The sequence below is a fragment of the Pimephales promelas genome, chromosome 23, assembly GCF_988280905.1.
Source record: "Pimephales promelas chromosome 23, fPimPro1.hap1.1, whole genome shotgun sequence".
Lineage (NCBI taxonomy): Eukaryota > Metazoa > Chordata > Actinopteri > Cypriniformes > Leuciscidae > Pimephales > Pimephales promelas.
The window spans coordinates 16790011-16816309 of NC_142791.1; the positions used below are offsets into that span (position 1 = coordinate 16790011).

The following is a 26299-nucleotide window of genomic DNA, read 5'->3' on the forward strand; positions in this document are numbered from 1 at the left end:
GCCGCTTTACGCCCTCCTCTTATTTGAACCTATTCACAACCTCTCTGTCAAAATGCGTGTACAAGAAGGACACAAGAGCTTCGCCAGTCCGGGGTTCAGTCATGGGCGATAATCAGTTACAGAGCCGTTTCTCTGTGACTGTGATCTTTCTCAACGAGAGCGACGTAAAGCGAGATCAACATCAGGATCTCACGCTTCACGCGCACAGACAGCTGGACGATGACGTCTCTCTCACAATTAACGACGGTAAACAAACACTTCATTACACTTTAATTTAAGGTAGCAGTGTTACAGTGTACTTATACATTTGAGTACTGAGCAATAGTAATGAACTAATGTTACATAGGATTAGGGTAAGGGTTTGGTTTAGCGTTAGCTGCTTGTAATGAATAAGGCTATTATTTCTCTAGGAAAGACATGCAAGTTCTCGGCGTTTCAGAAGCTAAGGTAAGTTAGGCCTACTAAAGTCTGATATTAAAGTCACAAGAGATTTCAATATAAACTCAAGTAGCCTATTTATCATAAAAATTCTTCCCAATCCATGTCCTGGAAGTATCCACATTAATATCATAACTTAGAGATATGTAGACTAAAGTAGTTTTGTTGTTACACTTTATTTTACTGTGTTCATATTCCACGTTACATGTAGTAATTACTGTAGTAATAACTACAAATGTTGCTATTTTTTACAGTCTATGATAATTACCTTTACAGTCTATGATAATTACATGCAACCAAACCCTTAAGTCATTGTAAAAATACGTGATTCATTTTTTATTTAGCAGATTCTTACATGACAATATATGCATGGCATATGGAAAACATCACAAACGTTTTTTTTCTTCTAATTTTTTTAACATCATTCATAGAAATCAATGAAGAAAAAATATAGGATTTACAATGTAACTATCCGTAAAGTACGTGTTAATTAACATTAATCACTTATTTTAACGACGATAATTTTTTAACTCTCATTTTGAACTCGGTTGATTCTATTTGCTGAAAAAAAATATATAAAGGAGATCTTGTTCGCAATTGTGCATCACTATGGTATTTTCATTTAATTGTTTTTCCATATTTTTTCCCAAATTTTTTGTTCAAGTATAATGTTATGCCAATTTCCCAGTAGGCCTATCTGCTCTTGTCTTAAAAATATGATGAGTAAAGGAAGTGAAGAACCACATGGAAGAATTTATACTGTATATAACGTCATACCAAACAATTTCTGGCTCTTTGTAGCGTCTTGTTTATTGGCTGAAGGACAAGGGAAGAGTCTTTATTCAGGTGTGCCACACATTTCCCGGGTCTCATTGTGTGGTCCTGCAGTATGTACAGATCTCTGGGATTTACTGTGCACACACACACACACCATAAGCCGCTCCGGTTCGCCTGCACCGGACTCTGTTTTCTTGGACACGGTACACTAGCCCTGGACGCCTGCGCTTTCTGCCTCCCGTCACACAACATCAGATAGCAGCTTCTCTCTGGATCACATCTCCCTCACAGAGCAGGACACACACAGTTCTGATGCCAGCTTCTAGCTGACACATGTGTCTTACTTTCTTCTGCACTGAAGGAGCAAAATGTTCATGCTTTTCTTTATCAAAGGCATTTAGTGAGCACAGGCTGTTAAAGGGTTAATTCACTCAAAAATGAAAATTATCCCATGATTTACTAACCCTCAAGTCATCCTAGGTGTATATGACTTTCTTTTTTCAGACGAACACAATCTAGAGATATATTAAAAAATATCCTGGGTCTTCCAAACTTTGTAATAGGAGTTTTTGAAGCCCAAAAAAGTGCATCCATCCATCATAAAAGTACCCATACAAATAGTAAAATAGTACCCATACGAATCCTGTGGGTTAATAAAGGCCCTCTGAAGCGCAAAGCCATGCGTTTTTGTAAGAAAAATTAATAAACTATAATCACTGGCTTTTGGTAACGGCCGTAGGCGAGTCTAGATCCGGCGGAAACATCTGACCCAACTAGTGAACTCTGACCCTTCGAGTGACCTCTGACGCGACGCATCACTTTGCTTCAGAATGCCTTTATTAACCCACAGGAGTCGGTACTTTTATGATGGATGGATGCACTTTTTTGGGCTTCCATTATAAAGCTTGGAAGAGCTAGGATATTTTTAAATATAACTCTGATTGTGTTTGTTTGAAAAAGAAAGTCATATACACCTTTTTTGGGCTCAAAAACCCATTATAAACTTGGGAAGAGCTAGGATATATTTTAATATAATTCCGATTGTGTTTGGCTGAAAGAAAAAGTCTTAAATACCTAGGATGGCTTGAGGAGTAAATAATGGGTGAACTATCCTTTTAAGCTTGACAGCAATTTAAATCTTGCTGCAACTTTGACATGAATAATGCCGAACGAAACTGATTCATGCACAATGTAAATCACCAGCATCCACTTTAAGTTTATGTAAAAGAGCTGCATGAACATTTTCCCATCATCTCCTTCTGTCATATGGGAATGACACTAGCGTAAAACTGATGACTGATGACAGAATTTTAACTTCGGGGTGTAAAAAGTTAAAAAGTTTAAAGGGTGAAGTAATCCTTTCAGCATTCATATACCCTGTCTATTGCTCTGCTTTCAGATGCTGGGGTTTGTGTTTTTAAGTTCTCCATCACGAGGGAGACCGAGTGTTGTCGGGTGGCCAGCCGCTCGTTCCTCGTCACACTGGGCTATTTCAGCATCCTAATCCGCTTCAACTCTCAGTCAGGTCAGTTATCTCTCCTTTCATCACTCTTTACTAGGGGTGTGACAATATATCGTGTCACATTATCGCAATACAAAAATGCAACAATATGTATTGTGCATACTAGGTCACCCAAAGTCAGTACTACACTAAAGTACTATATACTGTATAATGTTGAATATAATGTTTGATAATGTAATGGGGGAATATCTGTGTATCCTGATAATGCCAAATGCCTGATGTTACCAGTAAAAGTGGCCGACATTATTTTAAATAGTCAGTGACAGAGAACAAGCATATTTATCTAAAATAATTCAGTATTTTCAGCTCCAGAATCATGAATATTGTTATTCTGGTGTCTCTATTGTCCTGTGCTTTGGATTTCAGCACCAAGTCCATCCTATTCATTTACACACACAGTGTAACACCAAATTTAGCATTTTAATCAACACTACATTTATTGTTATCCTTTAATCATATATCTTGATATCGCAATAATATCATATTGTGAGTTCAGTATCGTGATTTGAATCGAATTGTGACACGAGGGCATCGTTACACCATTAAACATACGTTTGCCTGATCAGTCTTCCAAAAGTGACAAAAATGTATTGGTGTTGTGCAACATTAATGCCCTTTAGAAGCCAAATGTTACTTAAGTCATTAAACCTGTTCCAGTCTCGTAGCATGAATTATACTTTATTGCTTTTCAGTCTTATTTCTCCAATATTTGTCTAGTATTATTACTAATTTAAGATCAAAGTATGGAATTTTTCGGTCTTGTTCCTTTGAGAAGCATTACGTTTTTCCAGCACATCTGTTGTACATCTGTGTTTAACTCCTCGTGGAGTAGATTTGGGATAAATCCATTGGCAACTGAATCAAGCATGATAGAATAGAAATATCATAGAATTTTGCAAAGCCCGTGCAGACACATGTTTTATATACAGACTTATAAAGGGGATATGGATGTGTATGTTTGTGAATATATATATATATGTGTGTGTGTGCTGTTAAATTATTAAAAAAATAATAACCACACTTTTTTCTGTAATTAATCGTGATTAATCACATCTAACATTACATTTTTTATTATATTGTTATATTGTAATAATTTCTCATTGAATCTCCAAATTCATGTAGAAAGTACATGATTTAGTTGATTTTTAAATACCATGATTTTCTCAATTTCTGGGGATAAAATGAGTAACTATAACTGTTGAACTTAAATGTACTCAAATGTAAAATAACACTGTAAATTAAATATGAATCCTTGTTAAAGCTGCTAAAGCTATTCAGTCAAGAGCAGTGAGTGATTTTCCTTTGTTCGTTGATTAACATTAATCACAGCAGGTTTATTAGGTTTCTGTCACTTTAAGAGCTTTACAGAGATAACAGGAAAATAGTGCAACAAAGTTAGTTTCCAGAAAAAAATAACGTCATAGTCCAGCTTAAGTAAGTTCAGTGATCTTTCATTTTTGTTGTAAAAAAGTGTAATTTAGTTCATTTATATATAAAGCCACTCTGGAGAGCACCGCTATGTCATTGTCCAGCCTAGTTCTTGTATTATAGTGTCAGCGCAGGTAGATCAATAATATTATTGAATGTTAAATGTGTAAACCAAAAGCCAACAAAGGCAACTAAGGTGCAAAAGGCATCGGTGGACTTCAAGAAAGTTTTGATCACGTGGATCATTAAGAGGCCTGAGAAATATGATACTGATATATCAGGTTAATAACTACCATAGTCCATCAGTGCTTGGTTGTGTTGTTACACGGTAGTGAAGGAGTGTGTTCTGCTCAGAGTTTCAGGGCTTCCACACACTGCTGAGCTCGTGGACGGACCTCAGGAGGACAGACCCGTCTGTGTTTCAGCAGAGGACCGATGAATCGTCTGCGCTGCAGTACTTCCAGGTAAAGCAGACAATTGCCCCATGCAAACGTCAAACTTTATTCAGTTGCCTTGTGGTCTGTGTACATGATTTACCTCTCTGAGACATTTTCAGTTTTCTCTCAGTTTTATGGCTGTCTGTCCCAGCAGCAGAACATGCTTCAGGATTACCTCAGGACCGCAACGTACCAAAAAGCCATTTTGCTCAATGAAGTCGACTTCAAAGATAAAGTATGTGTTGTCAACTAGTTTCATAAAACTTTATCCTACTAGTCTTTAAAGGTGTACTCAGTATCTTTTTTACTTTATGCTTCGTTGGCCAATGTGGCAATGTCTTTGTGCTGATACCTGTTACTAGGGTTTGACAATATGACCAAAATCTCTTTTCATTCATTTTATTTCACACAGTAATAATATACATCATAATATAGTTGTTTTATTTTTTGTCATTAAAAATAAGAACCAAGAAGCAAATTACTAACACTAGGACAAAAACAACATATACATTGATTCTTATTAAAGGAGTAGTTCACTTTTAAAAAAAACTTTTGCTAATAATTTCCTCACCCCCATGTCATCCAAGATGTCCATGTCTTTCTGTCTTCAGTCGAAAAGAAATTAAGGTTTTTGATGAAAACATTCCAGGATTTTCTCCATATAATGCACTTCACTGGGGTCCAAACGGTTCAAGGTCCAAATGAGAGTTTCAGTGCTGCTTCAAAGGGTTTTTAATCGACACCAGACGATGAATAAGCGTCTTATCTAGCGAAACGATCGGCCATTTCAAAAATAAATAAAAAAAGTTTAAGTTTTATAAGCACAAATGCTCGCCTTGCTCTGTTCTGTGATGCGCGTTTAAACGAGTCACAATTGTGACTCTCCTGTTCGACCTCATTCATCAAAATGAACAAATCTTTTTTGGAGTCATTTTTGTTCGTTGAATGAACCAAATGACGAAAAAAAGATTTGTTCATTTTGATGACTGGTCTCAACTCTGCTGCGGTTTCGATTGAAATATGAACACAACACGGTTCACAGACATGATGTAATGTTTTTATCATTGTAGTCGCAATGTGTTTTCCATTTCGTGCGCGATGTTTATTCCATTTTGTGTGTATTCAAGCCATAGATAAGTGTGCATAACTTTGAAATAACCAATATTACTTACATACATGCATTGAGTATGTCAGATGGCTTGAAAAACAGTGATTGGACTTTTGTGCATTCTTACCGATGCCCGTGATGATCCCAGTTAAGTTAGAACCAGTCAATACAGTCCAGAAAAACACTAATGAACACTAATCCTGGCTTAATCTAAGCCCTGTCTGTGAAACCGGGCTTGAGTGTACCAACCAAGTCAACCGAATTACCGAAGTGTGATGTGAACACATCCTTAAGATATAACCAACATGCATACTCTCCAAAACAGATATTGTTTTAACATATTTGTGTGTATTTGACCATTCAAGTCCATTTAAAATTCAATATTAACCTGAGAAAAAGAACCAAATAAAGCACTCACAGCTTTCTGTGTCCATGGCCATATGTGTCGGGCAGCACTCGATTAGCCCATGGAGTTACTATACTGAATTATTTCGATTCATTTCTTTATCGATCAGTAACTTTAAATGGTACTCTGCGTGGAGTCAATAACATACCGCGATAAATGTAAACGATATAGAAAAATCTTTGTCAAAAGACATTTACTGTATACAGTGGGGCTAAAAAGTATTTAGTCAGCCACTGATTGTGCAAGGGATCCTACTTAGAATAATGAGAGAGGTCTGTAATTTTCATCATGGGTACACTTCAACTGAGAGACAAAATGAGAGACAAAATGAGAAAAAAAAGAAAGCTCACTTTTCAAAAAACAATTGCTGATAATTTACTCACCCCCATGTCATCCAAGATGTCCATGTCTTTCTTTCTTTAGTCGAAAAAAAAATTAAGGTTTTTAATGAAAACGTTCCAGGATTTTTCTCTACATAATGGACTTCAGTGGGAACCAAACGGTTCAAGGTCCAAAAGAAACTTTCAGTACAAACTGCAAACTGTTCAAAGGGCTTTAAACGATTCCAGACGATAAATAAGGGTCTTATCAAGCGAAACGATCGCTCATTTTTTAAAAAAATAACAAAGTTTAAGTTTTATAAGATCGAACGCTCGCCTTGCTCTGTTCTGTGGTGCACGTTCGTGACTCTACTGTTCGAACTCGTTCAACAAAATGAACAAATATTTTTCCGAATCAATTCGTTCGTTTCCTTTCGTCCGAATGAACCAAATGACTCGGAAAAAGATTTGTTCATTTTGATGAACGAGTTCGAACAGGAGTGCGTTACAGAACAGAGCAAGGCGAGCGTTTGAGCTTATAAAACTTAAACTTTGTTATTTATTTATAAAATGAGAGATCGTTTCGCTTGATAAGACCCTTATTCATCGTCTGGAATCGTTTAAAGCCCTTTGAACAGTTTGCAGTTTGTACTTAAAGTTTCTTTTGGAACTTGAACCGTTTGGTTCCCACTGAAGTCCATTATGTAGAGAAAAATCCTGGAATGTTTTCATCAAAAACCTTAATTTCTTTTCGACTGAAGAAAGAAAGACATGGACATCTTGAATGACATGAGGCTGAGTAAATTATCAGCAAAAGTTTTTTCAAAAGTGAACTACTCCTTTAATGTCATATCACCCAGGCCTACCTGTTACCAGATACAGCATCACACAAGCAAGGTGTTGAACTGATTTCTTCGTAGAAATACACTTTTTATATACGTAAATGTCCTTATTTCTCACCTGGATTAAGTAGCAACACCGATGTCATGGTTTAATTCCAACACACATACTGATTAAACATAATACAATTAATTCAAAGAAAATGTACTGAGTGCACCGTTGAGATTTTTAAAAATAAAAGTCTTACTATACTGTTGAGTTATTGTACTGTGTTGATAATAACAGTTTTGGTCAGATGTGCTCTGATGGTGTGCACTGCTTCTGTTTAGGTGGTTCTCGATGTGGGCTGTGGGACGGGGATATTGTCCTTCTTCGCCGTCCAGGCCGGGGCGAAGAGAGTTTACGCGGTGGAGGCCAGCTCTGTGGCCAAATATGCAGAAGTACACGCAAACTATTTATGATTTATCCTCCACACTCATTTCAGACCCTTACGAGTCTCTACTGGAGCACAAAAGATGCTTTGCATGTTCAGCAGAAATTGCACACTGCAGTCTGGGAAGTCTGTGCGACACATGCACTGTATTGCAGGTCTTCTTCGGGCGCATGATATCTTTGTGTGAGGAATAGGCTGAAATATCATTCTTTTCTTACACTGTAGCTCTCATATTTCATTCTCACTTCTGCATATTCAAATGTTGGCTATGAGACGCACCAAACAATGGCATTTGACAAAATTAATATGTGACCGGTCTTGATTTGAATATACACAATATACTTGATTTGAATGTGTTTTTCAGAAAGGGAAGTTTTAGGTTTGGGCTTGTTCCTCGCAATTGTAAGCCTTCAGACTTGGATCAAAGCACACGGATACTTCTATGATACTTTTCTTACAGCATTCATTTCCAGACTTAGACTTTATTGTAAGAATGAGCTAAATCATGTGGCTCATCATCAAGACAAACTTTCATTTTTATGGGTGAATGAACCACTTAATAATAACATTGGGAGATTTGATCAGTATTTAATTGCATTGTGTTGTGCTTTAGGTTTGAAGGAAATATCCATAAACTTAACAGAAAATGTCTTGGGAGAAAATTACCAGTAACTTTCTGTTTGTCTATGGATTTTTTTTTTTCGTACAGTGTGGCAATAAAAGCAAATCATGTATTTCCACTAGTCAATCTATTACTAAGAGCTTTCAGGGCGTAGTGAGGGCATATGTATTTCTTGGCCAACTGTTGGATGTGCTATGAGGATAAATCACTTATCACTATCTATGTTTATCACACCCCTTTGGCTTGTAGTTCAGGGCTATGGGTTTTGTGGAAAAATAACCAGGCCGAGCCGACTTTTCTGGCACATTTTCACAGGGCAACACCTTCAGAAGGATCTTTCCTGCGTGTCAGGAATGTGTGACATTCTGGCTGCTAAATGACTTGAAGACGGATTTGGCCCGGAAACTTGGAGAGTGGGAAAGGAAACATGTTTTCATGGATAAAGACTGCTTTTTTAACAGACAAGCTCAGTACTAATAGCTCACTTTTTCTCATTTAATGGAAAGGTCTTGTTACTCTTTGTAGACTACAACCATATGTGTTTGTGTTTCTACTGACACATCTGATTTATGCAACCAATGATCCAACTATAAAACAGAGCCTTTGACTCTTAATCTCGAAACGGTTTCCGTTGTTTAGAAAAGAGATTACGAATGCATTTTTGGGTTCTTTTGCAGGGGTGATAATCAAACCCATATTTTACCTTGCCTCAATGCTTAAAGTGTATGGAATTTTCCATTTAAAGTCCATTTTAAGGTTAAAGTCAGCATAAAACGGAAGTTGCAATAGACTTTTCATCCCTATTGTGTCGTATATCATCGAGTGAAACGCTTCTAGATCAAGATCAAATGTGGGCGGTGCTTTTTTCCCATTACGAATTGAATGGATAATTGTGGTTTGCGATTGGTGGATCTCATGTGATTGACAGGTTATTGCCCCACCCTCATCATCCGAGAAGAGAAGAGATGGGGAAGTTAAGATTAAGATTAAGATTTGATTGACAAGATTATGAAAAAAAATTTACTGCAATATTCCATAAAAAAGAAGAATTGTCCATTATAATTTCATTGCGACTTTAAAGTCAATATATTTAAAATGTACTAAATTGCAACATCATTACAAATGTGTAATTACAAATATGACATTCAAGTTTTAATTACATCAAAGTTTAACATTGCAATTAACGTGACATTGAATAACAAAATGCAAAATCGGATAAATCTTAACACAAGGACAGCTAGTGATCATTTAACACAATCTTGTGGTTAAAATTGTGTCTATTTTATCGTTACTTATTGTGCAAGGAAGAGTATTCCATTATAAGTGCATCACTAGAAGTGATTTTTGTCTGTTTTCACAAACTGAGGAACGAGTCGCAGTATTTTCTGAGTTAAAGGGTTAGTTCACCCAAACATGAAAATTCTGTCAGTATTTACTCACCCTCATGTTGTTCCAAACCTCTATGTGTTTATTTGTTCTGCTGAACACAAAGGAAGATATTTGGAAGAATGTTTTAATCAAACAGATCTGGAATAGGACCTAGTAGGAATACTATGGTAGTCAATGGGGAATGAGATCTGTTTGATTAAATAATTCTTCCAAATATCTTCCTTTGTGTTCAGCAGAACAAATAAACACATAGAGGTTTGGAAAAACATGAGGGTGTGTAAATACTGACAGAATTTTCATTTTTGGGTGAACTAACCCTTTAATTGACAGTATGTGGAAAAGATGGAAATGGAGCTTGAGCTGTTTTGTCCTTCTTGTCTCTTCAGATTCTAGTGAAAAGCAATAGCTTGTCTGACAAAATCACGGTTCTGTCAGGAAAGATCGAGGAAGTGTCCTGCCCGGAGAAGGTGGACGTCATCATCTCGGAGCCCATCGGCTACATGCTCCTCAACGAGAGGATGCTGGAGAGCTTTCTACACGCCAAATACTGGTTAAAACCCAAAGGTCTGTACATCGCAAACAACAAGTTATTAGCAGCCATATTACCCTGTAGCCCAAGACTGGTTGCTCACTGAAGCTAAGCAGGGCTGAGACTAGTTAGTACCTGGATGGGAGACCTCCTGAGAAAACCAGAATGCTGCTGGAAGAGGTGGAAGAGGGGTGCTCACCCTGTGGCTTCTGTGGGTCCTAATGCCCCAGTATAGTAATGGGGACACTATACTGTCAAAGAGCACAGTCCTTCGGATGAGACGTTAAAAACCGAGGTCCTGACTCTCGGTGGTCATTAAAAATCCCATTAAAAAGTCCTTTGAAAAAGAGTTGGGGTGTAACCCCGGCATCCTGACCAAATTTGCCACTTGGCCTCTGTTCATAATGGCTTCCTAATCATCCCTATACTAATTGGCTTCATCACTCTGTCTCCTCTTCACCAGTAAGCTGGTGTCTGGTGGGCGTTCTGGCGCAATATGGCTGCCGTCCCATCATCCAGGTGGATGCTGCACATTGGTGGTGGTTGAGGAGATTCCCCCCTTCCATATGTGAAGCGCTTTGAGGTCCCAGAAAAAGCGCTATATCAAATTTTTTCTAATGAAACAAGTGCCACAATAAACGCCACCACACGCAAATTCATGTAGTGTTCAAATGTGATGGGTTATTGAAGATCAAGTGCTCGTTTTTCTGTTGGCGTCATTGTACTCAAAGTCAACGTGAGTCTCAGGACATGTATAGATGACACATCAAAGATGCACTTGCTATGTAGCAAATGTAAACCACAAAGAATAATGGCTAATTTTATTAATTGGGAAGTGACTGAATAGGGAAAACTAAAGTTTCAGAGGCATAGTTTTTCCTTTTTGGTTGAGCTTTAATCTTCTTCTTTGACTGTCCAGGAATGATGTTCCCTACGCAGAGTGACATTCACCTGGCTCCGTTCACTGACGAACAACTGTACATGGAGCATCATGCCCGCACCAACTTCTGGTAACGCCCTGCAATTTACACTTATAGTAGGACATTATCTGGGACATAGGAAATGCGTTTTTGAAGGGCTTTTTTCCCTGTGCATTGGCTGAAGATAACGTCCGGTCTTGAAATGCAGTAGTTCCCAGAGAAAATGAAAATCCGGTCATCATTTAGGATTTGTTCACACTTGGCATGTTTGTTTGGATTAAAACGAACTCTAGTGCGTTTGCTCTGTTAGTGCGGATCATTTGAACAAGTGTGAATGCTGTCATCTGAACAACCGGAATGAGACGCTGAAATATGAGTCTCACTCTGCTTACAAACTAGTGCAGTTCAACTGATATATGAACGCAACACGGTCCAACGACATCGAAACAAACCAAAACCAGGATGTGATGCGACCCTTAAAAGCCACGTTTCCACAACCCTTCAAATCAGACTGATCTCATGAAATGGCGTATGTATGACACGCCAATTCGTATTTCAATTTTTGGCGTGCTATCAACACGCATGATCGTTTTTCAGCGTGTTTATGAACGCCGTTGACTTAACGTTACATGAATGTATATATAAATATATGAGTTACCCCAACCCCATTCCTAAACCTACCCGTCACTGGGGTTAATAGCATTTATGAGTGTTCCCCTACCATCCTAGGAAAAAAAAATATCGCTCCCCAGATTTAGATCTACATTTTGCTTCGAGTCACTCGGACATTTAACGGCGTAGACATACACGCATACACATGGATAGCTCAAAATGCGTATAGACCATTTTGCAAGATGTAAACAACACTGGTCCAGAAGCACTTCCTGTTTCAGTTTTTTAACACTACATAAAAGCTGGGATAAAATACAACCAACAGAGCATATAAAACTGAATCAGAAAGTTAAACAAACATCTTTAAGATGTTTTCCTTACATTTGAAATAAAGAAAACAATTACAAACTGAAACAGGAAGTGTTTCTGGACCAGTGTTGTTTACATCTTGCAAAATGGTCTATAGATAACACGCCACTTGACTTGAAAGTGGGCGTTCTGGCGCAATATGGCTGCCGTCTTTGGACGGCGTTGCGTTCATGTTGTTGTTCAAATTGTTACCCCATTTAAATTGCGAATTAAAAATACTCCCAATGGAAGCACGTCAACAGTCTCAATGTTGCCCATCACAGTTCAGTGTGTGTGTGACGGAGGGATACTTCACACTATTTCGACTCCTTTACACACTTTATAAGCTTTTCACGAGTTCTCAGCTGCTCAAAATCCCTTCATATATCGGCTAAGCACATACAACCGCATTTAGCCAATAACACAGCATTGTTTTAGATGTTCGGCAAATTCCATCTTAAAATATACGTCATAAAAGCTGACCAATTAGGTTCTGAACATATTTCAATTCCTTTGGGTTCTGTGTTAAAATGTCAATGTGAACGTTAAGTGGACAACTAAATGTTTTTTTTTTTCCAGACCAAACGAATCAAGCTAACTGTACCACAAGTGTGAACACACCCTGGGTTGCTTTCACACTAGCACTTTTGGTGATTGACATCAGAGTTCGGTTTGTTTGGATGATGCGAACGCACCCGTGAACCGTACCCGAGTCCAAATAAAAACGGTGGCGGTACGGCACTACGCTTCATGTGAACTCCAGTACGGTTCACTGCTGATATTAATGCAGATTGTACTAAATCGCAGAAGTGAACCGCTATTGATGACGCATGATTCAATAAAACTGGGTTTGTGTGCGTCTCACTCACTTTACAGACTGATGCACTGCAAGCACAGAGAAGTCGTATCTCATTTCTGCTTGCCTTCAGCACAAATCGGTAAAACTTTATGTGCTGATGCTTTGAAAACAAAACCAAAGTTTCAAAAACCAAAGTAAAAGTGTGGTCAGCACTGCATCGACATTACCAAACAACAGGGGTAGACAGCTACTGTTGTGATGATAGGTAGGCCTAGTGTTAGGGGTTAGTATCATTACTCCCACCATTGTCCCAGTCTCCCCTTACTCACCTTCATGACATTACAAACCTGTATAACTTCCTGTCTTCTGTACAACACAAAATGAGAATGTTCTTCAATGTTTCCCATGCGAATGAGGACATGAAAAAGCCACTTTAATGCACTATAGTCCACGTCATCTGAGGCCATATTATTGCTCTGTTTGAGAAACCGAAATGTAATGTTTTATTCACCTCATGGATCAGTCAGTGAGTTGAGAACCGGGCCAGTCGGATCCGTTTCAATAGTACACCTTAACATAACACGTCCAAGGATACCAGAAAGAGATTATTTACACAAAGCAGCTCCACCCACTATATCTTTAAATCAGAAGGCAAATTAGCATGATTATAGTTATTTTCACAAAATCACTGTTTTTCCTGCATTTGTGATCAAATAAATTAATGCAGTCTTGATGAGCATAAGAGTGCTGGCTCATAAACTGGCTCAATGATTGGTTTAGGGCTTATAGTTGAGGGTCAAATGTTGAATAATGCATAACCATAAGTTCAACACTACCTCAAACATATGATAAACATAATGATTTTGACTTTACAGCTCCAAAGTTAACAGTTCTGAAGAATTCATTCTTGTTTGAAAGTGTTTTAACAAAAGCACGTACTCCACTTTTTGCATTTAATCCCTCCCTCAATCCCTGTTTTGCTCCATTGCGCATGTACTGTATTACTGTAAACATTTGATGAACCAAAATTATTGTCTGTGGACGGACATTATTACACAAATGGTGTTGAGAAAACTTAGAATCTATCAACTTTTCTTTAATAGTATACATGAGACAGCCACTCTCAATCCTACATGCAAACCCTGCATGTGTACAGCCTCATCCAGGATGGTTTATTTAGCATTGGCCCACAGGGGGTTTTGGTTTGCTAGCATCGCCCCACCGCCCACACAGTTCTTGCACCGTGCCGTGACCGACCCAAAGCCAGCAGCTTCCCGGCGCTGTAAAACGCTGTGGTTCAGTCCAACCCCGACTCATGTTTCATCGCTCCCTTCTCTCTGCCTGTGCTATTAAACCAGACGGACTGTGTGTAGTGGCATGCTTCAGACATTGAAACCATTGTCTCACACTGGAGATTTTATAGATAATATAACAAAGTGTCATGTCAAGTTTAACACCTAATGTTATGTTAGAGCAGAGATTTGTCTCGCGCAAAATGTTCATCTGAAGGGCTTTAAAGGGGTCATGAACTGCATTGTTTTATCATTGTAAAATGTTTTCCGTGCTGTACTTTTAATATTAGTGTGATTTTTACATCTAAAATTGTCATAAATTAGAAATAATCTGATTTTGAAGGGGCGTGTCTCTGTGAGACTTAACTGTACACGCCCACTGCTGTGATTGGCTAATCACAGCTTTTATCAAATATTAAAATTTCTTATTAAATAGATAGTATTACATGTGGAGCCCTCTCTAAAACCTTTAGCATGTTTTTAGTTGGGCTGCACTCGTCGACTAGTAGTTCATTTAAGCCACTAGTCGACTAATCACGCATTTATATTAACCTTCAGGTGCTTTTCGGTCATTTCTGACCGAAAAAATTTCTGTTTTGAAATTTTAAAAATCACAGCTTCATCAGAATGTTACGAATCTTGGTGAATTTTTTGGCATTTGGTATGTGAATACAAAAAAAAAATTGAGGTCATGATCCGAGCATGCACAGTGGTCATAAAAAAAATAGTCACACTTGTGGTCTTCGGTCAAAAATGACCCCCATAGGAAATGAATGGGAAATTGACAAAAGCACAATTCACAATTTTTTTATTTTTTATTTTTTTTACATTTTTTTAACAAAAAAAAATCGATTTTGAGATTGTTTCAACTATATAGCTGTATATCCCATCTAGTGGTTACACCATGATTCTACGCTTTTTCTCTATACTGTAACCAGATGGTGCTAATTTTCTTCAAAAAATATTTTTTTCTGAAGGCCTAGACTCTATATTAAACTAAAATACCGCATTAATAATTTTTTGAAAAAAATATATATATATTTATAGAAAAATATATGTATTTTTCCATGCCAAAAATAGACCATAAATATTGCATAAATATTAATATGTTCAATTTAATTGTCTCAAAGTACTAAATTACAAAGAATAAATATTATAGAACAAAAATAAATTGCATTGGTTTTACTGGGATGGAGGAAATTTAATTTTTAGGTGTCCGGTCACTTTTGACCGGGAAGATAACAAGTGTGACTCCGAAACGAAGAGCACCTGAGGGTTAATGAATTATAATAATGCCCCTTTAATTGCCTTAGTAAAATACGTATAGTGTAATCAGCGCACAAATTCAAACATAAAGCATAATTCAAACATAAACCTTGCCACAGCGCACTGTAAAACATAATTATTATGAATGTGTTGTGAAAAAAATGTAAGAATGTAATAATTTATAGGTAATGTTTTCATATATGCACATTTTAAACGGATTTGACGTAATCTGAGAATATTTATGTTCATTCAAATGTAAAAATGTCAAGCTATAGATGTATTTCTCATGTCTGTGAGGCGAGTATACGCTTAGTTCTGGTTCATTTACGTTCAAGTTCAAGACCCACTCAACAGAAAGCGCCATTATTTTACAAAAACACCACGTTTTGTGAGTTTACAAAAATAAAAGTAGACCCTGTTTGCATAACTCTTATCTGTATGACCAGAGATGTCAGAGAAATTTAAGTTGAATTTAAGTTGAAAGTCATGTTTGACGTCGATAAATGTTTGGATTTCCTGCCGTTAGCGATCTGTCCATTACAGCCTGCGTGATTTCGCCACTTTTTCTGGGTTTTTTTTTCTTTTTCTGCGACTAATAAAATTTTGGTCAACTAAACCTCTTCTAATCGACCAACGGTTAATTAATCATGAAAAGTATTGAATATAGCATTATATTTAGATCGTGGCATGGTAGGTTACAGTGATCACTAACATGCAAAGCGCATGAACACAGTGATCTCATCTATTTCTGTACTCTCACGAATGCTTTTACCAGAACTAACAGAGCGAACCACGCTGCAAATACAGTAAGAGATTCATAGTCTAGTGTAGACAGCGTCATTCATTATAATAACAGGAGTTGTGGTGAGAGTCCAGATCTCGGTCACTGATAAACTGGCGCTGTTTGATTGACAGCCTCAGCGATTTTAAAGGGAGCTTTTTTATATCATATACAACTGACCCTTCGCTAAGCCACGCCCGAAAACCGCCACTGGCCAATCGTGTCTTAGCAACCGCAACTAGGCGCAGGAGGTCTGGGAAGCTTTCGAGCGAGGGTAACATGCCAAAGCATTGTGCGTATGGATTGTGCAAATCTGATACCCGGTACCCTAAAAGTTTGGATGGGGAAGTGGAATTTTTTTCCTTCCCGAAAATCTAAAAGCTGAGGGGAGAAATGATGGGCGTGATCAAGTAATGGGAGACCCATTCACAACTAAATGTCGACAGGATTAACAAAAACACCTATTGCTTGGAAATATTGACGGTTCTTTGGTCACAATGCATATATTTTAACATAAGATAAGACGATTAAAGACAAGACGGAGGCTCACTAACATACTTTAAAATATATTTCAGCATTTTGTTAATCGATAGCCTACTACCCCTGACTAAGTAACTTTAACCCAATCCGATCACGGCTCTCCCGGTGTTATTCCACAAGATTTATGCATAAGCTGTTTGATTTATAATTATTAGGATTATTTTCACATTTCACTTACCCTACTGTGTTCCTCAATTTGTGTGTTTTCCATTTGAATGGTCAGCATATGAGGGGCTGCTACTTGCGCTGGGCTTTAGCTTCAATTTTTAAGAAATTATTCTCGAATCGGTTGCATATTATGTCGTGAATATATCCCTCGATGGGAATACTGCAGTCCCTTTAGTCTCGCTCTCAGATATTTCACATGTTCGCCAAAAATGACTAATTATCTCATTGGGAATGTCTGACACCAGTGCATACACACTGTAAAAGATGGCAGCCACGAAATTTTGACTGGCCTATCAGTAACTTCGCGAAGATCCTACTAAAATAACTAAATGAAGTTGACTATTTAGTCGCTGGTTTGATTTACTGACACAAACAGCGATAAATATGATTTTGAGATCTGACTGTACATGGATCAGAAATAACTGTACACATAATGGACTGTAATTTGATTTTATATCAGGAATCAGAGGGGTTTCTATGGCGTGAACTTGAGCGGCCTTCATTCTTCTGCGCTGGATGAGTTCTTCAGACAGCCGATAGTCGTGAGTCCATGTTCGGCACATACAGTATATCCAGATGTAAACCTGTCATGAATCTGGATCTCAGATTACTTTATAATGTTGTCATTATACCTGTGCATTTCAGGACACATTTGATGTGCAGATTCTCATGGCCAGGTCTGTGAAATACACAATCAACTTTCTGGAGGCAAAAGAGGAAGATTTACATCGGTAAAATTGAAAGCATGGACACATTTGACTTATCAGGTTTTAATTTGAAGTCAGTGTGTGAATGTATTTGGTATTTTCAGGGCAATGTGCCAATGATAAGTGCAACCTTTCATGACAATAGATAAAAGTGCCACAATTCCACTTCAGTTTGGTTACTGTGATTGGAAATATGCTTTTCCTGGAGAGAGGTGGTTGATTTCAGGTTAGACAAACTAGAGAATTATGATAATGATAAAGTCAACCCAAGGATACAGCCTTGTCATTTGACATCTTTACCACCAAATTTAGATGCATGCGTTACTGGAGAACAGTTTGGTGTCTTGCAATCATTTTCCACCAGCATGCTTTTGAGATGATTTGTGCCAATTTTGGGACAATCTGTTAAAAACATAAAGATTTGAAAAAATAAGTATGTTTGAGAAAATGTCATGAAAACCTAGAGCATCGTCTCACTATTTGTTGCTTATGTGATTTACAGGTTGGAAATCCCATTTGTCTTCAAACTGCTGCAGTCAGGGCTCATTCATGGACTTGCCTTTTGGTTCGATGTGGCCTTTGTTGGTTCAAGGTGAGAATCTAAAATACGAGAGGAAGTTTCTGAGGATGCTTGAAAGTATTAATAATTGTGTTATTTTCTCCTTTTGTGCAGAATGACAGTATGGCTGTCCACTGCTCCTAATGAACCTTTGACTCACTGGTATCAGGTGCGCTGTCTTCTGCAAACCCCCCTGTTTGCCAAAATGGGACAGACATTATCTGGACAAGTTCATCTAATAGCCAACAGGAGGTACGACTAACCTCGTTTTATGACTAGAGCCCCTTTCAAAAATATAGAATAGAATTGGTGGGAATTATACAGGGGGGAAATGTTACATCACAAATGTTTTATAGTTCAGCATCTTTAAAGTAATCCCCCCTTTTTGTATTTGTTTGTACTAATTTGATATGTTAATGTCTAAACCTTTAGAGACAGGAACGTCCACAACTTGACTATATACAGATTGGTGGTGTATAACTTTGCAACAACTTTTTTTCTAACTGCAAACGTCTTCTTTTATAGACAAAGCTATGACATTCACATCACTGCTGTGGTTGATCAGTCTGGATTTAAATCTGGGAACACACTGGATTTGAAAAATCCTTTTTTCCGGTAAGCACTACGGAAGAAAAGTTAGTCTTAGTCATCCCAATTAAACAGAATTTGGACACTGCTGTCGTAGTTTATTTTGCACTATCTGCAAAGATTTGGTTTCTGAGATGTTCTTGTAATGAGATTACAAGAACATTATTACATTGACAGCAACACAGTCCAACCCCGTGTGATGACATTGTATGATAAAAAAATTATGACAACCTGATATTTGCAGCTTTTCCGTGCTCATTGTAATTCTGCTAATTAAGATGATGGATTTATGAATTATTTGCAGTGTTATTATTGTATTTAATAACTACAATTTGGGCTTGTATTTAAGATGAGAAGCCAGGTGTATTGAATATTTAAGTGTGATCTGTCTCTCTCTTGTCTTTTACAGTTACGCCTGAATCATCATTCTCAAGACTGCAGGTCTATCACTCAACATGCAAAAATAACAAAAAAAGAATGATATTACTGCCCAGATTAAAGTCCACAGATCTGAATGTATGAACCCTTTTGAAAAATCCAGTTTAAGGAATGATGTGGGAGTGCTGGTGTAGCAGCTACACCAGCTCAGTTTAGCTTGAGGACAGCATGAATAAGCAGGTTCACCAGCACTAACCAGCACAAACCAGTCCGGACCAACGTGGAATTCATTCATGCTGGTTATGCTGGATTTTTCAGCAGGGAAGGTTCTGTGTGCATGTGATATCGTGATATGGGATATATGTTAATAAAACAAGGTGACTGATCGAAATTGCTTTATTTTCATAGCCATCATCTTTAATTAATTGGTTTTACATTAAAATGTAGGCTTTTATTCACTTATAAATGAAAAGTCAAGCTTTTGTTGAGCATATTTGATGAGCTTCATGCACATGCTTTAATCTTGACATCTATTGCTTGTATGAACATCCAAATATGCTTTCACAGAAATGTGTGAATTAAGTCTGTTTAAAACATTTTCTATTGAAAGACTGAAATTAAATAAAATGGTTTCGGAGAAAATTTTGTTTTAGCTACACCGCTGATCAAACACACTTGAAAAATCTATCCAGAGTCTTCGGAATATTTGAAGATTACAGGCGGTTGTGATTTTGCAGACTGATCTCATGAAATGGCGTATGTATGACATGCCAATTCGTATTTCCATTTTGGCGTGCAATAAAAACTGTTTACGCAAAAGTCATGATGTCATGGATTTTGGATTAGATTTGGATCTAAACTCTGCTGGACAGGGTGTTGCCACCCATGGCTCAAAAATAAACTAAAAGGAGAACACAGTAAATGCACTGGTGAAGTCTGCAGTCCAATCTTTAGCTTCTGAAATTTGTGAAAACCAAAAACCTCCTGTTGGTTCTTTCATTTCTCACTTGTCTTTTCATTTAGATGGCTGTGAGTCCCTGTTAAAATCTTGCTTGACACTGGTTCATTCATTCTAGAGTCAATTTTGCTATTTTCCTCTGGGCTGGGTTCCTCTGGATCCTTCGAAGTGCATGGACTTTAAAGGACACTCATTCAAATGCCACAAAGGTTGGAACAAGTGTTGTTAAATGGGGCAGTCTAGCCTACGGAGGATTGTTGGCCTTGCAACTGTGACAGCTGCCTTTGATGAGCGGCAGTAACATTGTACTGAACTTCTTTGAAAATTATATTAAACTGTCTGAAAACAAAACAGGGTTCACAAACTGTCTAAATATGTTCACCATGGTCAATTTCTGTATATAAAGAGTATAAACTAAAGTTGTCAAAAGTACCGAATGTGGTACCAAGTCGCTACTGAAATTTAAATAATGTGATGAGACCAGCATTTCTCTCTGACATTTTGAGCGCTTTTGAGTGAATTCTCAAACCCTCTGGTTGGCCAGTGTTATGTCTCATATGTCTCATGTTGAGATATAAAACAGTGATGTAAAGTGTGGGATGCAGTGGTGGGAAACGTGGGAAGCAGTGGTGTGAAGCGTGGGATGCAGTGGTGTAAAGCGTGGGAAGCACTGGTGTGAAGTGTGGGATGCAGTGGTGTGAACTGTGAAGCGTGGGATGCAGTGGTGTGAAGCGTGGGATGCAGTGGTAAAGCATGGGATGCAGTGGTGTAAAGCGTGGGATGCACTGGTGTAAAGCGTGGCATACAGTGGTGTGAAGCGTGTGATGCAGTAATGTAAAGCGTGGGATGCAGTGGTGTAAAGCGTGGGATGCAGTGGTGTAAAGCGTGGCATGCAGTGGTGTGAAGCGTGGCATGCAGTGGTGTGAAGCGTGGGATGCAGTGGTGTAAAGCGTGGTATGCAGTGGTGTGTAGCGTGGGATGCAGTGGTGTAAAGTGTGGGATGCAGTGGTGTGAAGCGTGGGATGCAGTGGTGTGAAGCGTGGGATGCAGTGGTGTAAAGCGTGGCATGCAGTGGTGTGTTGCGTGGGATGCAGTGGTGTAAAGTGTGGGATGCAGTGGTGTGAAGCGTGGGATGCAGTGGTGTGTAGCGTGGGATGCAGTGGTGTAAAGTGTGGGATGCAGTGGTGTGAAGCGTGGGATGCAGTGGTGTGAAGCGTGGGATGCAGTGGTGTAAAGCGTGTGATGCAGTGGTGTGAAGCGTGGGATGCAGTGGTGTAAAGCGTGTGATGCAGTGGTGTGAAGCGTGGGATGCAGGGATGTAAAGTGTGGGATGCAGTGGTGGGATGCAGTGGTGTAAAGTGTGGGATGCAGTGGTGTGAAGCGTGGGATGCAGTGATGTAAAGCGTGGGATGCAGTGGTGTAAAGCGTGGGATGCAGTGGTGTGAAGCGTGGGATGCAGTGGTGTAAAGCGTGTGATGCAGTGGTGTGAAGCGTGGGATGCAGGGATGTAAAGTGTGGGATGCAGTGGTGTAAAGCGTGGGATGCAGTGGTGTGTAGCGTGGGATGCAGTGGTGTAAAGCGTGGGATGCAGTGGTGTAAAGCGTGGTATGCAGTGGTGTAAAGCGTGGTATGCAGTGGTGTAAAGCGTGGTATGCAGTGGTGTAAAGCGTGGGATGCAGTGGTGTAAAGCGTGTGATGCAGTGGTGTAAAGCGTGGGATGCAGTGGTGTAAAGCGTGGGATGCAGTGGTGTAAAGCGTGGGATGCAGTGGTGTAAAGCGTGGGATGCAGTGGTGTAAAGCGTGGTATGCAGTGGTGTAAAGCGTGGTATGCAGTGGTGTGAAGCTTGGGATGCAGTGGTGTAAAGCGTGGGATGCAGTGGTGTAAAGCGTGGTATGCAGTGGTGTAAAGCGTGGTATGCAGTGGTGTAAAGCGTGGTATGCAGTGGTGTAAAGCGTGGGATGCAGTGGTGTAAAGCGTGGGATGCAGTGGTGTAAAGCGTGTGATGCAGTGGTGTAAAGCGTGGTATGCAGTGGTGTAAAGCGTGGGATGCAGTGGTGTAAAGCGTGTGATGCAGTGGTGTAAAGCGTGGTATGCAGTGGTGTAAAGCGTGTGATGCAGTGGTGTAAAGCATGATATGCAGTGGTGTAAAGCGTGTGATGCAGTGGTGTAAAGCGTTGGATGCAGTGGTGTAAAGCGTTGGATGCAGTGGTGCCACATGGGTCATGTATACTAGGAAGAGTCCTGAAAACCTTCCCTGATAAGAGAGGTCTGGTCCATGTGGTTTGTTTGAAGACCAAGACAAACATCATTGAATGACCCATTACTAAAATATGTTTGCTTAATGAAGCTAACGAGTAATTGGTTCACAGTGGGCTTTATTTTCGGCATTTATGGCTCTTTTGAATTTGGTGTAATTGCTCTGGAAGATGCAATTAGGGGCTGGAGTGTATGAGCCATAATCATTCTGTATTTGTCATTTTGTGCCACTAGGGGACTGTATGTGCTTTGTTGCACAGCTGATCTCGGGTCAGCCCGAGTAAGTCTTTTAACTTGGAGGAAACTCAGACACAGGTGTTGCTGATTAGGAAGGAAACAGTTTTCGACTGTGCCCAGTGTCTTGCCTTTGGGGTAAATAATACGGTTTGTTGTTTGTTACATTTTGAGTTAAGATATTGCCGCTGTATGATATGCAGGAAAATAAATTGCTAGATAACATTACTGAACGCTCCGTCTTTTTTATGTGTAAGATCAAACGGCACACGTCTAAACTTAATCTACGGAATGAGCAACCAGTACTAGACTTCGTTTAGGACTAGTGTATGTTCTTGCTAAATTGCTCTCAAATTTAAGATTGTTGTGCAATTTAATAATAATAGTATAATAAGTAGGCTACCCCATAGTTCTATAATACGTATAAATAATTGTTTTAATTCTCCTGGTTGTTAGTTTCCCCAAACTTTACATTTTGTTTCCTTAAACTCATGTAAGTACTTTATAGTTACACTATAATTACCAAAAGGTACACTGTAGCATAACTTTAATAACGTAGTACTTTCCGGGCCGTAATCTAAAGCGTTAACCAAGGACGTAACCATTAGTTAAAACTGAAATAAGTGTGTGTGTGTGTGTGTGTGTTTGAAAGTACAACAATCAAGTTCTGATTTGTGTTTATTAGAGATCAGCAAATAAAATCACCGTATTAGGTATAAATTTGCATAATAGAATGTAATATGAATATTGTAGAGAATGTTTTTTAATGACATGGGTACTACCGTACATGAATTTTACATTTAAAATAAAACATTTATTAAAAGAAACATCAAAACAACGGTCTCAATTTGTTTTTAATAAAACTGCAAAACAGTCATCAGATTTACAGTACAACCTCAATTATTGAGACAGTACATGGATTGCATTAAAAATCCAACATTTTAGAGCAAGCCTCCAAAGCTTTTGTGCAGCCATAAGCAAAACTGCAAATTTCAGACTTCCTAACATGACAGCTAGCTGAGACATGATTTAAAAAAAAAAAGATGATTATAAAAATAACATTCCCCTGCACTGTAGCCTGACATTTCATTCCCTTTCTACACATCAGATCCAGTTTGATCCATCAGAAGTATGATCCTTTATCTGAAAAGATGTTTCAAACAGGTAGTGGCGAACAATAAAGACAGGCAGCATTATTATAACAAACACGGGTCAAGGTTTTATTCTAAATGTCCAATTGTACGACCCGAGTGACAAATACTGAATCAATTAAAAATTAATTGAACTTTTTAGCATGATATTTTGTTGCCATTTCAAGTTTCTTCAGCAGAAATAATTGCCATAAATCATATCAGAGAAGACTTTCTATAATAAGCTGAAATGCAGGGTTGTGATAATCGTAAACGTCAAATATCCCAATCAAACATGAAAGATAAAATAATAATAATGCCAAATGAATGGTGCGACTAAAAAATAATGCACGGTGAACCTGAAACGATGAGACTACTCTTCACTTAAAGCATAAAACACGCATTTCATTTAATGAAGCTAATTAATCATTACAACTTGCGACATGAAATGGGAAAGCCCTATTGCACTCTGCTCTGTCATGATTACAAATACATAACAACATAAAAAATATTAAGAAGACAAATCGAACAAACGTGAGTGTAAACCAGATCTGTAAGACTGGCGAAAAGCACAGCTGGTCCTTGAGGAATGATGGCTTGAGGGTTTTGAGAATACTTGTTGGTGTGTTTGTGCGCCCGTTGAGCCGGTGGACATCAAACCCCCAGTCTGTTGGCCTGTGTCAGCACCACCTTCAGGACCGGCATGAAGGCCGACGTCTCGCTGAAGTTGCTGTTGCTCACGATGTGTGTGTGGATGTTGAGCCCATCGGTGTAGCAGCGGCACTCGATGCTGCGCGCCATATTGTGAAGACCGCCGACGATTGCTGGAGACAGCTGGAGAGAAGAAACCGCCGAAAAGTGAGTGGCTCAGACAACAAAGTGGAAAATCACTGTGCGAATTACAATATATGGAGCAATGGTGGTAAAAAAGTATTTTGAGGCTTTAAATAAAACTGTTACTCACTGCTTGTTCTCTCAGCTTGTCATAGAGATACTCAAGCCTCTTATGAGCATCATCCAACTTCCTCTTGGTTTGCTGTGAGGATGAAGGGGAAAAACTTGGTTATTAATAATGCTGGGGAATGTGAAATCAGACAGACAGAAGTTAGACAGAAAAAAATTAAATAGGCAAACAAACATTATTATTATTATGTTTGATAACTTCCTAAGCTGTTTTTCTCAAACCTGTGGTGCTCTTCGTGTGTTGGTCAAACATGACAGATTTTTGTATTTCCTTTTTGTCAATGAAATGAATGTACTATATTTTAGTTTGATATTGTTTTTATTTTTTAAAGGGATAGTTCACTTTCAAATTCATTTTTGGTATGTTTTAGCTTACCTCAAGGGCATCCAAGATGTAGGTGTCTTTGTTTCCACAGTATTTTCAATTTTGACATTTTTCAGTCAAACCGTTGTTGTCTATCAGTCATACACTGGAGGCGAAGGGGGTCCACCAAAAAGCATGCACAGAGAAGTCAAAATTAAACATGATTTAATGACTCGTAAATGTAAGTACACATTGATGGCCTAAGACACGAAACGAGCGGTTTGTGTGAGAAAACGGCACGGGCGCTTCGGTCTGCGCATGCACCGGAAGTGATCGCTTGCGCGCCTACGTCACTCTTTGTTTATACAGAGATTTCGGAAGTTTTACCTTTCACTAAACATATTTAGATATATGGGAAACCGCAATGGAAGACGATTTCGTTATATCTAAAAATGTTTAGTAAAAGATAAAACTTCCAAAATCTCCGTGTAAATATTGAGTGAAGTCACACGCAAGCGATCATTTCCGGCGTAACATTGAACTGATTCAGTTCGGTTCAGTTGGACATTGCACAACTGATTCAGATCACTTGGACGTCACTGTGATTACACGAGGTAAAAACGATATAAATACTGTTCGTTTTCTCACACAAACCGCTCGTTTCGTGTCTTAGGCCATCAATGTGTACTTACATGTACGAGTCATTAAATCATGTTTAATTTTGACTTCTCTGTGCATGCTTTTTGGTGGACCCCCTTAGCCTCCAGTGTATGACTGATAGACAACACCGGTTTGACTGAAAAATATCAAAATTGAAAAAACTGTGGAAACAAAGACACCTACATCTTGGATGCCCTTGAGGTAAGCTAAAACATATCAAAAATTAATTTCAATGTGAACTATCACTTTAATACTAAATTATATTTACGCTGTATTTATAATACATTTATTCACTTAACTTAAATGATCATAAATCTTGAATGCTTGAAAACACACACTGAAGTTTTGTGAATCTATTTTCAAAGACGACACTTGGCAGATTTTTGCCGAAGTGACAAAAGTTTTAAAAAATGAACTTAAAAGTAACAGAATTTTATGTGTATTGTTATGAAAAATGCACAAAAATACTATTTTCAATTTTATATGGAATATATATATATATATATATATATATATTTAAATCACGTTTTACTCTAAAACTGCAAGTAAATCAAAGCCATAAATATAAAAAAGTTGTGTTCCAAAT

The 26299-nt window shown here is 38.4% G+C and overlaps 2 protein-coding genes across 10 annotated transcripts in view; one reads left to right on the top strand and one right to left on the bottom strand.

Moving 5' to 3' along the window:
* Positions 1–3: 3 nt before the first annotated feature.
* Positions 4–20516, top strand: carm1l (coactivator-associated arginine methyltransferase 1, like). Of its 3 annotated transcripts, none has more exons than XM_039675655.2 (13): positions 4–246; positions 2615–2740; positions 4520–4629; positions 4733–4837; positions 7606–7716; positions 10107–10284; positions 11169–11259; positions 17436–17517; positions 17621–17706; positions 18185–18274; positions 18356–18493; positions 18767–18856; positions 19239–20516. In XM_039675655.2, exons 1-13 carry the CDS (start codon positions 102–104, stop codon positions 19246–19248), a joined length of 1362 nt encoding a protein of 453 aa, XP_039531589.2. In that variant the 5' UTR covers positions 4–101; the 3' UTR covers positions 19249–20516. The 3 variants fall into 3 exon arrangements, with proteins under 3 accessions (XP_039531589.2, XP_039531590.2, XP_039531591.2); XM_039675656.2 differs by having other exon boundaries at positions 4754–4837; XM_039675657.2 differs by having other exon boundaries at positions 4757–4837.
* Positions 20517–23492: 2976 nt separating this feature from the next.
* The window catches only part of sec31a (SEC31 homolog A, COPII coat complex component), a 34828-nt gene continuing 32021 nt past the window's right edge, over positions 23493–26299 (bottom strand). For all 7 annotated transcript variants that reach the window (XM_089126368.1, XM_039676126.2, XM_039676128.2 and 4 more), the window contains 2 exons: positions 24751–24822; positions 23493–24620 (listed from right to left, as the gene is read on the bottom strand). In XM_089126368.1, the coding sequence (XP_088982494.1) occupies positions 24441–24620; positions 24751–24822 (252 nt within the window). In that variant the 3' untranslated portion in view covers positions 23493–24440. The remainder of the gene's footprint in view (positions 24621–24750; positions 24823–26299) is intronic.

Excerpts from the sequence above, each read along its gene's own strand:
- carm1l (XM_039675655.2), top strand. The coding sequence starts at position 102 with ATGGGCGATAATCAGTTACAGAGCCGTTTCTCTGTGACTGTGATCTTT. Across the intron at positions 2,741-4,519 it reads CCGCTTCAACTCTCAGTCAG|AGTTTCAGGGCTTCCACACA; the intron begins GTCAGTTATCTC and ends TGTTCTGCTCAG. Across the intron at positions 11,260-17,435 it reads CATGCCCGCACCAACTTCTG|GAATCAGAGGGGTTTCTATG; the intron begins GTAACGCCCTGC and ends ATTTTATATCAG.